The 17,530-nt window shown below is 43.8% G+C and overlaps 1 protein-coding gene across 1 annotated transcript in view; it reads right to left on the reverse strand.

Annotated features, from left to right (window-relative positions):
• The window catches only part of GNAL (guanine nucleotide binding protein (G protein), alpha activating activity polypeptide, olfactory type), a 157,374-nt gene extending 141,039 nt beyond the window's left edge, over positions 1 to 16,335 (reverse strand). Inside the window, exon 1 of the mRNA XM_004683733.2 lies at positions 15,721 to 16,335. Within this exon, the coding sequence (XP_004683790.2) occupies positions 15,721 to 16,042 (322 nt within the window). The 5' untranslated portion in view covers positions 16,043 to 16,335. The remainder of the gene's footprint in view (positions 1 to 15,720) is intronic.
• Between the last annotated feature and the right edge of the window lie 1,195 nt (positions 16,336 to 17,530).

The following is a 17,530-nucleotide window of genomic DNA, read 5'->3' on the forward strand; positions in this document are numbered from 1 at the left end:
TCCAACTGTTTTTTATTGTGTATTGTGTACTGAAGAGGCAATAGGCCTAACTTTCCACAGACTTTATCAGGAGCCTCACATGCAAAATAGTACCAGTTCGGGGAAGCTCTCTATAATTCTGGCTCCTGTACACATCCAAGTATTTCTTCTTAATAGTTGTCTAAAACTGTTTTCTGTAAGGTAAAAAGCTTGCTGACTTCTGGCCTACACTCATCTTGCTATTCAAACTATAGTCAGAGTTTAGCAAAATTAGCATGACTAGAAAAATGTAGCACTTGCCAGAAGTGCAGAATTTCAGACTCCATCTCAGACCTACTGAATAAGAATCTGCAGGTGATTCACAGGTTCAAATTTTAGAAGGTTCACTCTAGAACATCTGTGAACAGCAGTGAATAGGCATGCAACTTTGGCCTGATGTACAAACTCCCACCGACACCTGACATCTGTTCTTTGCACTCTTGCGTGTGCACCTGCATAGCATCCAACCCATGTAATCAAAGAGAGGGCCTGAAAAGAAAAAGGCAGGGGAAGGAAGAATTTCCCCTTCCCGCATGATGACTTCAGGACATGGACTTCAGGACATGAGGACATGGATCTCCTGCCCTCAGAGCTTCTCACGCCCTTGGAACTGGACAGAATGACACCAGACACCAGCAGCTCAGCTGCATCTCTAGCTTGCCTATGGCAGACTATGGGACTTCTCAGGCTCGGATTGTGTGAGCCAACTCCTTATAGTCTCTGCCATGTACACATCCCTCACTTCTCCTTCTCTAGCAAACCCTGACAATACACAGAACATCACCAGCTACCTGAATGCCTGGAGGAGCAACAGGTATGCCGGACTTCTTTCTCAAACTGACAATTCACCTATACATTTAGGGGCTCAGTCGCTTTAATACTCAGTATTGTAGGGTTTCAAGTTAAGGGGAATCCATATTTTCATAAGTCTTCTTCTCTGACCTGTTTTAGTATCGAGGCTGGCCAGCCATGGGTCCTGAGGTCTGCATTCATTCCACGTGGCACAGTCCTATAGTGTGGGTGGAATGGAGGTGCGGCTGTGGGGTCTATGCACCTCCATTGAGACTGAAATCCAGCATCCTGGGTTCCTTTTGTAACGATGTAACTGGTAACTCCCTACTGCTTTATGGCTGTCAATCTCCTTCTGAAATATGTAATAAAGATACATTTCAAAAATCCCAAATTGAGTACCTCTGTGCCTTTGAACCTCAATAACCAAATGACTAGTGTCTCAGTTCAAAGGATGAAGATACTTTTCCCAGTAGCTATGCAAATCAGGGACAATGAATGGCCTCACATATTTAGTTACAGTATTTTATTTTGAGAATTTAAAGTACACACAGGTGACGCTGCAAAACAACTGGCTCCCTTCCCACCCTCCAGCAATAATCCTTGATTCCTAGCTTTCTCTCCCACTTACATTTAATTCATCGCCAAATTGTTCATTTTCACCATTCCATTGTCACTGCCTATCCCAAACTTCCAGTGACTGTTTGGATGACCACAAACAACCAGAGTTAAATCTATGGGCTTTTTAGGGCCTCCATGGCTGGATGCTGGCCCGAAGCTTATTCCTTGAACATAACAGGCTCTCCCAAGTCCCAGGGCCTTTGCGCTTGCCTCTCCAGATCCTGAGATGCTCTTCTCCAGATGGTCCACTCTTTTATTATCCTTTAGGCCTTTGTGGAAAGGCCTAACAAACAAACAACATTTTTTGGCCAAGTTACCAAGTTATTTGAAATTGTAATCCCCTCAGCAATCCTTGTGTTCATTAATTATCCTTCAAGTGACAGTGACGATGGAACAGGGTAGGGGTGCTCAGCTGGTTGGTCCTGGGAGGACCAACCTTTTAGAGAGGGCAGGAGAAACTGAAATCGTAGTTTCACTTATTTTTATGATTCTGTTTAGTTGCTGGCATTGGGGTATCTCTCAAAAATCCCACAACTTTGATCTTTTTCTTGAAGTCAAACTTGGGCTTTGTTCCTTCTTAAAGTGAGAAGGAGAACAGGCTGAATCATGTCTCTTATGTTTTTATGTGACCTGAGGAACAGTAGGAATAGGGAGTCAGGAACACAATCACCCCCACCTAGCTGTGGTGTGGTCTCACTTGACTCTGCTTTCATTCATAAGGGTTCTTCTGGGAAGTACTCTCACTTCCATGTGTGGCCGAAGAAGAGGGCTCCAACGCTCTCAGAGCCCTCAAAGGAGGGAGAGCCAGCATTCCAAACAAGCCCTGAAGCTTGTTCTAGAGCCCACACAACTGGGACACGCTGCTGGCTCACAGGACTCCTTTGTTTGGGCACGTGCAGAGAGATCACACATCTAAAAAGCCAGTGGCTCTGCTGTCCATAGACGTCAGACCTGGGCCCTCCCTGATGGCACAACGGGTTAAGGCTGAGCATTACAAGCTGGCAGCAGCCATTCAGTGTGAGTTCAATCCCCAGCCCCGGAGATGACCCACATGGCGTGGCAGACCTCTCCTGACCTGCCCACTGTTCCCCATCAGCAGTGTACTTCATGATCTGCCTGTTCTGCTCCCCACTCTGTCTCTGGTGAGTCCTCTCTCCACCCCTGCACCTCTGGCCTGTACCCAGTTCTGTATGCATAAATAAACAAATCTTTAAAAAAAAAAAAAAAGTCAAACTCAGACTGCAGCCAGGGGCCAACCTACTAGGTGCAGTACCCAGCTGCGAGTGAGATCACTATGTCTAGCAACCAGTCCAAGAAGTCAAACAATAACCCCAGCAATAGGCCCTGAATGTCCAGAATGTGATTAATGACGGACAGACTTTCATTTTTGCCCCCATAACCAACTTAGGATCAACCAGATACAGATATGCACTCTTATCAGCCGTCTAGTCAGCCATCTACAGCTCCCCTGTGCCAACAGCCTCCAAGCAGGGGCTCCCTTTCTTTTTGCCAGTGAAAAACTCTCGCTCCTCTGCCTGCCTTGAGCCTGCCAGACCTAGTGATGGGGGCTGACTCTCTTGCGACCACCAGCTCTGAATAAGCAGTCTCCGCTTCTCATTTGGGTGGTCTTCGTGTATTTCCACTGAGTGGCAGGTAGGGGGGCCATGCCAGGGGCTCCATGGGGGCCTGTTCCTGAGGGTCGCAGGGTGGGAGGGAAGCCCCGTTCCTGGCTCTCCAGGCTGTACTGAATGCCAAGTAGGCTGTCCCACGGCACCCACGGTCTGGCCCGCTGTGAACCAGGGTGTTCAGATTGGAAGAAACATCCTGCTGCTTATTTCCCACTGTGGGTAGAAAAACAGGATTTTGAGGCAAAACTGGAAACCTACCATCTCTTTTCCTCAGTGAATATTCAGCTACACTTGATTACTTTCAGTGATTATTTGCTCTCAGAAGAACTTGCGGGAATTTAAGTGAAAGGAGAGGCTGAGGCTGCAGGCCATCCATGGAAATGAGAGGTCTCCTGAGACTCAGGAGTGTGGGATGAGCACACCCCGATCTGCTGCTGTTGCCCACTCATACCTTGCAGCTCACCCAACACCCCACCTTCCACCCACAAGTGGAATGAAGCTCCCTAGAAGGCACCAGAACAAGAAGATAGACTGGCTTCCCCACAGCCCTTACGAAGTCATTATTGTACCTAAGCCTGACAGGAGAGGTTTCTCTTCAGGAAATATCATTTGACAAAAGAGGGAAGTGGCTGAATATTAAATCAACTGTCTCCATTAGGTACAACAAAGTGGATTAGACCCACTGCATTTCTGGTCTTGAGTTCTACAAAGCACTTGTCAATAGGTGATGTTCAGTATGTTGTTACTTTTAAAAGTACTTCGAAAATAAAGTACTTGTTGAAATTCAGAGGTAAGGAATTATGTAACTCTCCTTTGTAGGCACAGGAAGGAGAGATGGACATTAAATGGCTGTTTTCCCCTGAGGTATTTTAATGGTTCTTTTCAGCACATCGAATTTCTTTGTATAATGAAAATCTATAATAACAACAACAAAAAAAGACACTTCCCCAGGTTCCAAAGGAACATCACAGAAGTGAATCAGGACATCTCTGAGCTGGATTTTGAACAAAACAGGCTTGCAGTGCATGCAAAATTTTGATGCAGTTATGGACAAGGTGCTGACTTCTGCTTTATGTTTGCTCTAAGAGGAATCTTAATACACTGTTTTCTGATTAACCTCTCAAAAGGTAGAAAAAAACTGCTTAATTTTAAAAGCATAGATATATATTCTTCAAATTCACTTTGGTGTTTGCGTGAGAAAGTTGTCTGGAAGACACAGGTCTCCCCCTCAGGCTCCTTTATCTTGCCTTTTCTTCTTTTCCAGATGTCTGGTTCCCCTTTGTCTCTGTGTGGATACAGCATTATGCCCTTGTCTCCCACTCCAGACTATGGGCTCCCTTGTATCCCCAATACTCAGGAGTGTGGGGTGAGCACACCCCGATCTGCTGCTGTTGCCCACTCATACCTTGCAGCTCATCCAACACCCCACCTTCCACCCACAAGTGGAAGAGAGAGAATCAGGCCAGGCTGATTCTGAGGAGAATCAGGCTGGCAGCGGATGCCATTAGCTGAGGCTGAGTGGCCTGCAACATCGCACTGACATCTTTCTGAACATGTAAGTCATTCCTTAAGTCAAGTAGTTGATTTGTAGTTCATACTGTTTTGGGACATGCTGGCTTTGGTCTTGTTCTAGATTGCTGTGGGCTCCTGGCTTGTCTTCACTGGCTCATGAGGGTGCCTGAGCACTCCCGAGGACTGGCAAGCCGCTTCTCGCGTGGATCCACTCCTTCCACCAGGTCTACTTTTCCAGTATTGCTCTACTGGTTCCAAATAATGAGCTAGGTGTCCTCAGATTTTGGTCACTGACCTAACTCCAGTTAACAATCTTTCCCCTGAAGGTGAAATAAAATTTGATTCTACATTTGTGCCTTATCATTCTGACCCAGCCTGACACCCCAGTACTGAGAAGTCACTTGTGGAAAGATGAGTCAGAAATGTGGGGCTTAGCATCCTGGCTAGGAGATGCAAAATTACATTTGCTAGATGTTCCCAGAAGTTCCTGTAAATGCAATTTCTTCTCTACAGCCAAGTTAAAAGTTCTACCTTGTGGCTTGACATTCATTGTCTACTTTCCTTATAGTTTAAATTTAAAATAAGAGTTAATTAAGAACTTAAAAAAAGATTTATTTATTTATACATACAAGAACTGGGGTACAGGCCAGGTATGGGGGCTGTGGGAGGATTCACCAGAGACAGAGTGGGGAACACAACTGGCAGATGTACTGAAATACACTGCTGAGGGGAGCAGCAGGTGAGACAGGAGAGGTCTGCCGTGCCATGTGGGTCACCTCCCTGGCCAGGAATCAAACTCCTGATACAGTGGCTGTGCATAGCTTCACAATGCTGTGCTTAACCCCTTGTGCCACCAGGGAAGCCCCTAATTTGGAACTTTTTAATTAAAAATTAAAAATACATGTTATTATCAAGGAAGAATAGGTGACACTTGGATTCTGAATTAGCTTTTTCAACCACCCCTCTCCCCAAGTTTTAAAATTAAAAGAAAAATATGATGTTATAACAGAAGTAAATAGTGTTCATTGCTTGCTTGATTGTGGACAGTTTGGGGGAAGGGTTTAAAAATAGCTCCTGAATTTCACAACGGACACATTTTTTCTTAAAAGGTAAACTCGCGAGCCTCAATCAACTTCCATGTCCCCCAGCCTCCTCCTCTTTCCCCTTTCTCAATAAAAAGGGTATAATTACTGCAAACAAAAATAAAAAAAGGCATACTTTTAATATCTTTTTTCTCTATGCTCATTTGCAGTCAACTTTCCATGATGGCATAGTTTGTAAAATTTGGCTTCTAAGATTGATTTTGAAGGACTCTGAAGGCTGAGACTAAAAGCAGCAATCTCCTTCCCACTGACTGGCATTGTAGGCTGTTGTCTGAAGACACAGGTCTCCCCTCCGGCTCCTTTGTTCTGTCTTTTCTTCTTTTCCAGATGTCTGGTTACTCTGTCTTCACATCTTGATCTTTTAGAACTGTTAATTCCATCTGATAAGCACCAGGTTTCTGCTACATCCTGAAGCAGTTGATACTTTGGTCACCATCTGGAGCTTCTTGTGGAGCAGGGAAATTCGGCTGCCAGGCGGACGTCCAGATGCCTCTGCTGATGGCTCACAAGCAGGATCAACAAAAGCACTATGCACATAAGTGCATACATCAGGATTTCCTTAAACAGCTAAGTTCCTGCTTCCCCAGCCCCCGTTAATGACATGCCTGAGGGAGAGGGAGCATGGCCAAGGTACCTAGCCTCTTCTCTCAGCCACGGTGGCACACTCACGCTATCCTGTTGGTAGGGTCCTGTCATTTCTCTTTTAATACACGGTGGCTTTTTCCTGGTCTGAGATTATGTGTCCTTCACCCCTTGACATTTCCTTATTACCCAGAGAAGGGCCTGGCACATAATGGACTCTAGAAGAAATGTTTGCTGTTGGTGAGCAGTAGAGGTGATCCAATGAATACAGCAACTTTCCCTTATGGGTGTGCCCATGAAATTGTTCCTTATGCGTGATATCCTCTTTCTCAGCTTTAACTGGGAGACCTTTAGGTCATATTTCATTTCCTTGGAATGAAAACTCGCTTTTCAACTTCAGATAAAACACAACCAGGGAATGCTAGTCTAAGGTGTGACGATGCCAGCCATTCTACTTGTCTTCTGTTAGGAGAGAAAGGTTGCACCAGTGGTATTTTGCATTCTTGTTTTACCCTCAACAGGTCAGCAACGGCGCCATGTCCATCCTGACTTCCTGACAGCATGCATTTTCATTCCCTCCCAACATGGCAAGTGAAATGATAGTAGCAGGAAGGGTCCATGGGGCCTCTCCAAAGTCCTCTCTCTATGGTATTAGCTGTGTGCTAATTAGGCTCCTCTTCTTGAGACCCTAATTCAGGGATAAAATCTTTTACCTACTTCTTTTCCTAGTAAGGAAATTTAAAAATATTTTTTTTCAGAGAGAAGTTTTAAGTTACAGAAAAATTGAGTGGAGAAGGCAGATTTCCCATAATTCCTCTGCCCCCCCGTAGTTTGGCAATCTCACCTAACAAGGGCTATTTCACTTCCTTTCCAGATTAGCCTCCTGCTGCACCATTCTGTAAACTGGAAAATGCAGGGATTTTGTTCCAGTCTTTACATTCTTTTGCAACAGAGAGCACATTCATTAAAATCAGCGTCTACACAACACATCATTATCACGCAAAGTCCATTATTTCCCATAGGGGTTCATTCATTCTTGGTGCTGTACATTGTCATATTCTAACAGAAGACAAGAGTAGTTTAGCTGCCATAAACCCGACTTCCACCACAAACCCTACTCACACCTCCTCACCCCCTTATTCATCCCTAGTCAGGGTAATGTAAAACAGGGGTCCATTTTCATCTGACCCCTAAACACAGTTACTGTTGAGTTAATAAGATCTAAATCTTCATTCTTTTTAGTAAAAGATTTGACTTCAGTTTGAAATCCATAAAAACGATACCTAAGATTAATACATTAGACAGAAAGTAAATGATGGTGGGTGCTGAGTAAGGCCCAATCATTGTATGCCTGCATGTGTGCATGTAAACATGCACATGCACCAGTGTGTATGTATCTATGTATATATACACACCTGTGCGCACACACACTGTACACACACGTGTACACCTGCACTCATGCTGAAGCGCCTGTGCATGTGTACACACACACAGGTGTATGGTGCCAGCATATTCACAACACACATGCGTGTACTGTGTGCACATGTATACACACATACATGCAGGTATATGTGCATGCAGTGGGGTTTTGAAAATCTCCCGATGATCACTTTTAATGTTAAGCTAATTTTCATCTCTTCTAGTTAGGTCTTATCTTTGAAAATGCTATGCTTGGAAACTTTCCATGAACAAACTGAGTTAAATAGAGAATTTGTTACATCTCTTGGTATCAACTCAACTGAAAAATCTGCTTGATGAAGAATTTTACTCTAAATTACAAATGTGACACTGTCACCAGGAAGTCACTAGGGTAGAGGAACTGAGGCTGTGTGTCCAGACCTACATCTTTAAGGCACTCATGTGCAGTTCAGCTAGGCTAGTCTTGGTCAGCAACCTGGAAGAATGAGAAGGTTTGGTAATTCCTCTCACACCTTCTTTCTCTTCGTCTGCAGGGATTAAACATTACAGCGGCTGTGGCTTCAGTTGTAGGCTTTGAAGCCTTAAGGACAGCTCACCTTTTTTTTTTCCTAAGACAGTCCATGACTTCTCCAGGCTTCTTCAACAATTTCACGTGCTTTCCACATTGGCCTCCTGTACCCTCCATTCCATGAACTGGTAAACCGCATGGATTTCTTTCCATTCTCTGTAACCCTTGAACTTGTGGGTGAAACTGTTGCCCGCAGCTCTTTCCTCTTGGGTTCTCTTTAGTCTTTTTATTACATTTTTCTTTCTCCAACATTTTTCTGAAAAGTGGGGGTTCTATGTTCTTCTACCTCAGGCCCTCTTTTCTGAATCTGCTCTATCTCTCAGACCCCACTGCCTGTAGGTTATCCCTGCATGTTGGTCTCCAGCTCAGTGAGCTCCCAAACTCCAGACCCAGCAGCTTCCAGTCACTGGGACTCAAATGGGTGTCTTACTTTCAACACATCCTAAGTGGAGTTCACTGTTCTCTCCACCTCTTAAATTTCTTATTATGGAAATGTCATCACTACTTTACTTAAGCCAGAATACTAAGGCTTCAGTGGGATACTTTCTTTTCTCTCACTCAACCACAGATTGACATTTTTCTTTTCTACATCTCCTCAGCCACCCAGTTCTCTAGATTTTATTTTGCTAAAACCCACCATCAAGGCCCTCTCTGGTAGCACAATGGGTTAGGACGCAGCACTGCAAGCCAGCCACAGCCGCTTCAGTGCAAGTTCAACCCCTGGTCCTGGAGGTGATCCACATGGCGTGGCAGACCTCTCTTGACCTGCCCACTGCTCCCCTCAGCAGTGTACTTCATCAGTCTGCCCATTCTGACTCTGGTGAATCCTAACTGCCCCCGTACCTCTGGCCTGTACCCCAGTTCTGTATGCATAAATAAATCTTTAAAAAAAAAAAACCACCATCACATCTGTTCTTTCCTCTGTGTTACTATCCCTGCCTGCATCTACCCCTTCACATGTCTTGCCTGGATCTGTGCAGCAAACTCCTCCTGCCATGCTGTGCAGACAGCTGACTGGGTATATGTTGTTCCACCAGAGTGGTTGTGTAGCCTGAAACAGGATTAGTTATTTTCAATTGTGTAATTTCATGTTACTATTTACATTTCATAAGGTGGGTCAGCGAAACACAGTATTCAAACATCATACCACTTTACTGAGTTTTTATCATGTGCACAGCTCTGTGAAAAATTTATGTAGTCATGTGTCACATAATGACGTTTCAGTGAAGACCAAATATATGACCGTGGCCCCACAAATTTCTAGAGCTCTGTGATGTTCTATCATACACTACCAGTGTACTACAGGAGCAGTAAGAAGTCACAGACTTCTCTTCTCAGACAGGCTCCTGAATTGCTATGCCAGTGACATGGAGAAGTACTAGTTAGAAATAATAACAGCTTTTATGACTTCTATATAGTGATGAAATAGCCCAACAATGATCCAGACCATATCCCACTTATAAAGTAACACATATATATGTTACTGCAACTAATTTCACTTACTCTGATCAGTAGATATGTGGTATCAGGATTATTACTGATATGGAAACTGAAGCTCCGAGATAAAGTTAAGATCACTTGCTGGTAAATGGGTGTGCTGGATTTCAAACAAGAATCTGTCTGACTCCAACACCACATTTTTAAAGAATAATATAATAGTTTATTTTTACATCATTTTGTGCCTTTTTCCATCTCAGTTGTAATCCCCGTGGGCTTCTCATCACCAAATCACCCATGTGCCATCACCATAGTCCAGTGCACTTCCCTCCCCCCACCGTTTTTGATCCCACTTCCCATTCCACCCCCATAAAATGTCTCTGGTATATAGTTGTTCATTATTTTCTCCCCTTGTCTTTTATACTTCTGCTATGCATGGAACCATCCGGTATTTTTCCTTTTTTTTTCCTGGCTTATTTCACTAAGAGTGATCTTTTCCAGCTCCATTCATGTTGCTGCAAAAGGCATGACTTTATCTTTTTTGATCTCTGAGTAATATTCCATTGTGTATATGTAACACATCTTTTTAATCTAGTCATCTACTTTTGGGCAACTGGGTTGTTTCCATGTCTTTCCAATTGTAAATAAAGCAGCAATAAACATGGGGGTGCAGGTGTCTTTTTAAATCAGCAACACCACATTTTAAACCACGGTTCCTTCTCTGTATCTATTAGTGAGTTAAGAATTGATAAAATGGTTCTATATTCCAAGGACACTCATAATCATCCAGCTTGAGATCATTTTCCAGGCCAGGATTTATCATTTCTATAGTCATGATGGCTTTTCAGGTTGCTATGGACTGCAATGTGTCCTCTCAAATTCATATGTTGCAGCCCTGACCCCCAATGTGACTAAATTTGGGATAGTGTCTTTAGGAGGTAAATAAAGTTAAATGAGGCTATAAGGATTCAATAGCATTGGTGTCCTAATAAAAAGAGGAGGAAAAGAGAGAATTCTTCCTTTTCATTGTGTGAGCCACATGAGAAGGCGGCTGTCTGCAAGCCAGGAAGAGTTCTCAGGAGATATGGAACCCTGTTAGACCGTGATCTGGGACCTTTATCCCCAAGAACTGTGAGAAAATAACTTTCTTTTGTTAAAGGCTTCTTCCTACTCCTGTCTCTCTAGTTAGTGACATGTTGTTACTGTACCCTGTGCTTATTAAGAAAAAACTTGAACAGATCAGCACTGACAGAGGAGTCTGAATTTCTGACAGGTCAAGAAACAGCTTGAACTCCTGAGATGAAATTCATGTAAACAATGACAGTTGCAGGTCTACAATTGTGATTAATAGCTTAAACAACAGAGTGATACAGAAGTTGTGACTAAAATGCAGCAACCACACTGTATCCTGTTCCAAAGGTTTAAGGAAGTGTTAGGCTTGTGTGAGTTTAGTATTAAATATCAAGTATAGGCCCTCCCTGGTGGCGCAGCAGGTTAAAGCACAGCACTGAGAAGCTAAAGCCACTTCTGCATGAGTTCGATTCCCGCCTGCCCCGGAGGTGACCACATGGCGTGGCAGACCTCTCCTGACCCGTCTGCTGCTCTCCTCAGCAGTGCACTTCATTGATCTGCCTGTTCTGCTCCCCACTCTGTCTCTGGTGAAGACTCTCACTGCCCCTGAGCCTCTGGTCTGTACCCCAGTTCTGTATGTACAAATAAATAAATCTTAAATATATATATATATAAAATAAATATCAAGTATAACCAGAGTATCTGAGTTTCTACTAACTTTAAAAGGCACTGTTTACAGAATCTGTGGCAAAGGGGGGGGTGAGAGGGTGGTTGGAGGGTGTTGGGGTGTGGGGAGTGTGGTGGGGCAGGGAGAGGAAACGACACTTTCTGGATACCCACACTGCTCAGGTGTACCTTACACCTCAGAAACTGCTGTGTTTGTCACTCATTAATGAAGAGAAAAATACATTTATTTGAGATAAAAATTCTCACAGTGGAGTATGTTCTATGCTTTTGTGACTTCGTGAAGTACTTCCTCTTGGAGGAACTAAAGACACAGATAGTGGTCATGCCAATATTATGCTTTATACCTATACCAAATACAAAAGAAAAGCAGAAAATGTCCCAAAGAGATGAATTCCTTCTGGAAAGATGTACCTCTTGAAGAGAAATAATGAACACAAAAATATAATAGGAAAAATGGAATAAAATAAAAAATATGAATCCTATGATTGGCTATTTTACACTAGAATAATAATCCTGAAAGAAAAGAATCAAATGAGTACTTAGGTGAAATATGGCGGCTCTTTCCCAGCTGAAATATGGTGAACAGGAAATTTATATTACAGTCCACAAAAGATGTGGAAGAAAAAAATCAGTGTGTTATAACTCTGTAAGCTGAGTGGCAGAAAAATTCACTGGATGGATAGTGAATGTAGTTTTGCTTGCTATATATATTTGGATAGATGAAATATTTGACTCTGTACAGTCTTGTCAATGGTACTTTCAACTGAGGCAGGGCTCCTGCCAGAGCACATCATGAAGAACTTTGGTATGGCTTGGCAAGGGTAAGACTATGTGGCCTATGAACTGTACAGCCACACAGACTTTAATCATTTGAACCAATGCTCAAAATTAGGAAGGCCCATCTCATTTGGACATTCAGAAGACCCCACAACACTGGCTGCATTCTCACAAGGCCAACAGTGGTATTCAACTGTCCCTTTATAGGGGAAGCGCTCTTTTTCTATAATACCTGTTCTGTATTTAATTGTCCACGTTGCCCTAATTCCCTATAAAACTATTTTTGGAAACAGGGCCATTTAAGGAAGTAACATAGGATAAACAAGGTCAAAAGAGTGGGGCTTTAATCCACTTTCTCTTTTCACCCTTTGATACAGAAGGACAATCCAAGGGTACCAAGAAGGAAGGCTTCTGAAAGCCAAGGAGAAAGGGCTTCCAAGAAGTCAGTCTTGGATTTCTAGCCTCCAGGACTCTGAGAAATAAATGCCTGTCATTTAAACCACTTGTGGCATTTTGTTGTGGTAGTCCGAGCTGTTTAATACACAGTTTATACTCCAAATATGAGAGTTATCTGAGAATTCTTCCCCATGGAAGAATTCTCCACATTCAGTCATCTGACACTCCTCTGAGCTTATTCCCTTCCGGTTCCTCCTGCCCTACTCCAGTTCTGACTCCATGATCCCTTCTGGATCTACGTCTATTTTTAACTGGACTTTGATTTTACCTCTGCTCTGTCCTTGAACCCCCTTAAAATCCAGCCACTTCTGGCCTGTAAGAATGCTCCATCTAAAAGTTAGAATGGGGTCATTCATGTCACTCTTGCTGTCAAGCTCCCATTGTCGCATGTGACCCCCAGACTCCTGTGCCTTTAGCATTTTTGTGTGGATACTAAGTTCTGTGTAGGAAACTAAGCTCAGATGATGGATGGATGGATCTATGGAGGAGCCAGTGCACATGAAGTCACCATGAAACCATGTACTGTGACAAAGTGGTCTATGGAAGTGAGAATTAAGATGGATAAGAAGGGGGTCAAATATCTATTTTGTATATATATGTATAAATATTTGTCTTAAGTGTCTTCTGCTTCACATCTTTACATTTTTTTCACATCTTTACTTTTTTTTTTTTTAAGATTGATTTATTTATGTATACAGAACTGGTATACAGGCCAAGGTACAGGGGCAGTGAGAAGATTCACCAGAGACAAAGTGGGGAGCAGAACAGGCCAACTGACAAAGTACACTGCTGAGGGGAGCAGCCGGCTGGCCAAGAGAGGTCTGCACCCATGCGGATCACTTTCAGGGTGGAGAGAGAATTCATGCTGAAGTGGCTTTAACTTCTTTAACCTGCTGAGCCACCAGGGAGGGCCCCACATGTTCTTACTTTTAAAACACTTTTGTTCAACTGTATAATCACTCTAAAACATATTGTCTGTATACAAGTGTAAAATCATCATGTTATACATCTGAAAATACAATAAATGTCAAACATACTTCAATAAGACATATTCGAAAAGACATACACCTCTAGGTCTTATTTCTTTTATTGTCTTATTTCTTGAGACAAAAATCCTCTCCCTTTTGTGTTCTTATAATCTGAAGCATTTATAAAAATTCACTAATTTCTAATTAATTTCTTTCCCAAAAGCTATGTGGGTGAAGTAATGTTGAGCACTTTCATATTCAAAAATCCATTTTAATGGTGGGAGTGCTACGGTGACCACACCTGAGAGGAGGACACTATACTGCCAAAATATAAACAAGGATGTAAAGCAATGGAATATAATTTTTTAAAAATTAAAAAAAAATAAAGGATGCTAAGGAGATATGACAACCAAATTCAATTTTGAAACCAGAGATTTTTCTGGTAAGGAGAATTATTGGGACAACTAGGAATGTCTGAAGAATATTTGTAGGTTAATTAACATTAAAGGTCTGATTTAAAGGATTGGACTGTTATGTAAGAAAATGTCATTTTTGAAAAGGATATACATGCAAATACTTAGGGTACATGTGTACTCTAAAGTGACTCAGAAAAAAATTACGTCTATCAAGGTAAATATGGAAATGGATAAAATATTCAAATAAATCATTTTATCTTGACATAAAAATACTGGCTTAACAAGCTATGGAATTTTAGGATTTCAGTTTTATATTTTCTGACCTCTGGATACATGGCTCTGTCACATTCGGCAGGGGACGCTTCTAGATAACATGAAAACTCTGCTTCTGATTCTGACTGCTCCCATTTTCAGGTAACCAGATTTTTGGTATATTTTCTGTTCTTTGTTCCTTGGGGGAAAAAAACCCCTTTGTCTTAGAATTTAGATGTTTCACCAGGACACAGCAGCTAGGTTTATGTTGTTTTAATGATTCATTCTTGTAGTGGGTGAATGTTTTCCAATGGAAGATTGAGGTGTTTTTCAGATCTTGAGTAAAAGTCACACTCACTTATAAGCAGGAACCATATTCAAGACATGGAATAGGTTCTTTATGAACAGCAAAGCACTTGTGCAATTGAACAACTGCAAACAAAATTTGCATTAAATTCATAATTTTATGCTCTATAATAGGTACATATTTGCTTCAAAATTTAAAAGGCAATAAGTACTATCAGGAATTCATTGCTCCCCTTTTGGTTTAAAGATGAGCACACTGACAATGTTTTCCCTTTGTCAACCATACAACCACCAGCTTGGTTACTACAAGAAAGCTTAGAGCAAATACCAGCAAACCATGTGCCTTACTGCTTCAAAATGCTGTGATTCTGTGCCCATATTCTTGCCTACACACCATTCTGGGGGCCATGCTAATTGTGTCCCTGGATCGGGAAGCGGAGCAAGCATGGGGCTGGGAGTCAGGGTGGAACTCACAAAGAGACAGGAACGCCCAGTCTCCAGCTCTTGAAGTTATTTCTCAAAAGTCAACAAGCCACACCCACCGACAACTCTATTATTCTGATTGGAATAAAAGCTTTGCGGTAGAGCTAAAAGGCCTTATAAATCTCCTTTCATTTGTGTTCCTAAAACAAAGTGCGGCCTGACTACTACTGTTTCAGGAAATGAGATGCTGGCGTTTGCCATCTCTGGGGATGACATACAGTGGAAATAAATCAATTGAGGGGGGTAAAATTCCCAGAGAGCCTCATTAATTAGTAATAAGTCAGCAAGTGGCCGAAATCACAAGGTGTGGAAAAGAGCAACATCACCGGGTAGTGTGTTTTCGGTCAAATCGGGAGGTTAATGCTGTGACAGTAAAGATCATTGCACCCCGGTTCAAGAATGACCCAGCTCCCCTTACATCTTCGGCGACCATCGGCCCCTCCCTGCACCCCGCTCCCAGGTCAGGGTTCGAGGCGCTCCCACCCCCACCTCAGCGACCGTCGGGTCCCCTCCCTGTACCCCGCCCCCATCCTGGCGTCCGGCGGGGTCCAGAGCTGGAGGCCGCCGGGCACTCCAGCTACCGGCCGCGCGCTCCCTGCGGGGGACGCCGCGCCCGACGGCACCTACCGAGCAGCAGGAGCCGGTGTGTCTGCTGCAGGTCCCGCTTCTGCTCGCGCAGCAGGCGGTCGATGCTCCTGCTGACCTTCCTGGCCTGGCGCTCGGCCTCGCGCTCCTCTGCGCGCTGCTGCTCGGGCCGCCCGCTTCGCTCCTTCTTGGCTTGGGCTCGGGGCCGCGCGCCCGCCCGAGGGAGCTGGGGACCAGCGGCGGCCGGGATGAGGTCCGCGGTCAGGCCGGGCTGCGGATCCTGAGCCAGCGGCTCCGAGGCCCCGCGGGGGGCGTCCTCCCGATCCCCGAAGAGAAGCGGACGGAGACTGTAGCACAGACCCATTGGGTGTGGGGGGCGCGGCTGGCGCGGCTACGACTTGGGTCCTCGAGGCGGCTCAGGCCGCGGACCCCGCGGAGGGACCGGCGCGTGCTGCCCTCGGTCTCCGCGCGGCAAGGCGGCCAGCAGGCGTCAGGGCGGACGGCCGGTGGGGGTCAATCAGGGGCCACAGACCCTTACGGCCCGGGAGCGCCATTTGACATTTTCCGCGGGATGCAGGGGGCGCGGCCGCCGGGCTGGAGATCCGCTGAGAGCTCCCGGAGCGACCGCACCGACGGGCCCTCGCGGCCCGGCCCCCTTACCGTAAATACGGGTCCTCTGCCGGCCCGTTACCGTAAGTGCCGCGGCCGGCCGGCTCTTGCTACCGTAAATACCCCCGACAGGGCTGGTGACGGTTACCGTAAGTACCTCTGCGGTCCAGCCTAATTACCGTAATCTCCTCTCTGGTTAGCCTCAGATCTACAGGAGCCACCTCGCAGGAGGATCTTTTATACCGTAAATACAACTGACCAAGCCCAGAGCGCAGCTGCTGACAGTGCCGCAGTGGCCATGGTGCTTCCGTCATCATCCAGAGCTGCCATTGCAGCACTTGTGTAACTGTCTTTTTGATCTTGGACAGTGGTATCAAAGAAATGAATGCCGACGGAAGGGTTAGAGATGCTAGTTTTAAGAACTTCAGTTACAGAATGTATTACCTGCAGAGATCTGCATCCCGAAGCTCATTTTTTCAGCTCATTTTCTCATTTTTTGACACAATGTTCACACGTCTACACAATTTTGGGCCCTACTTTGATATTATACGTTGATTCAACAATATCTCCAAATCAATAATGTTATGACACGCTGATGTGGACAATATCTCCAAATTAGGAGGTCCATGACATTTTCAATCATTACCGCACTTATTGAAAAATTGAAAATGAGAACAGTTATATACTATGTATATGTGCTAAGAACGAGAATCTGAAGTTACACCCGGTATTCTACTTTTTAAACCCACCATATAACGAAGAGATGATTAGAGGAGAGGTGCGTTACAAGGTATGCATACAAGTCCACCAAAGATTTTATCTGTTATTCCACATAATGTTCATCATCTGATAGAGCTTTTGCAACAGGTGAAAATTTCAATAGCATTTAAGAATTCTGCTATATGTTCCTTAATTTTGAGCAGATTGAAATGGAATGTCATAACAGATAGTTAAACATATATCTAATATAATTCTCTAGTACTTGATTGGACTTCAATACAAAGTAAAATGCAAAACTGTGAACACATAACAGTGGGTACTTGTTATAAACATGGCATTTGATTAAATTTTAAAAATAAATTGGAGATTTTATGAATCACAGTTTACTTGTTAATAAAACCATGTGTATAACATTTGTTTTTGACCTAACATGATCCCCAAAGTATGCTGTACTTTTAGATCTTCAAGTAATAAGAGAAAGAAAAAATGTAAAACAAATCTAACTTGGGAAAATAGAAGAAGT

The sequence above is a fragment of the Condylura cristata genome, unplaced genomic scaffold (assembly GCF_000260355.1).
Source record: "Condylura cristata isolate star-nosed mole 26May11 unplaced genomic scaffold, ConCri1.0 scaffold00016, whole genome shotgun sequence".
Classification (NCBI taxonomy): Eukaryota; Metazoa; Chordata; class Mammalia; order Eulipotyphla; family Talpidae; genus Condylura; species Condylura cristata.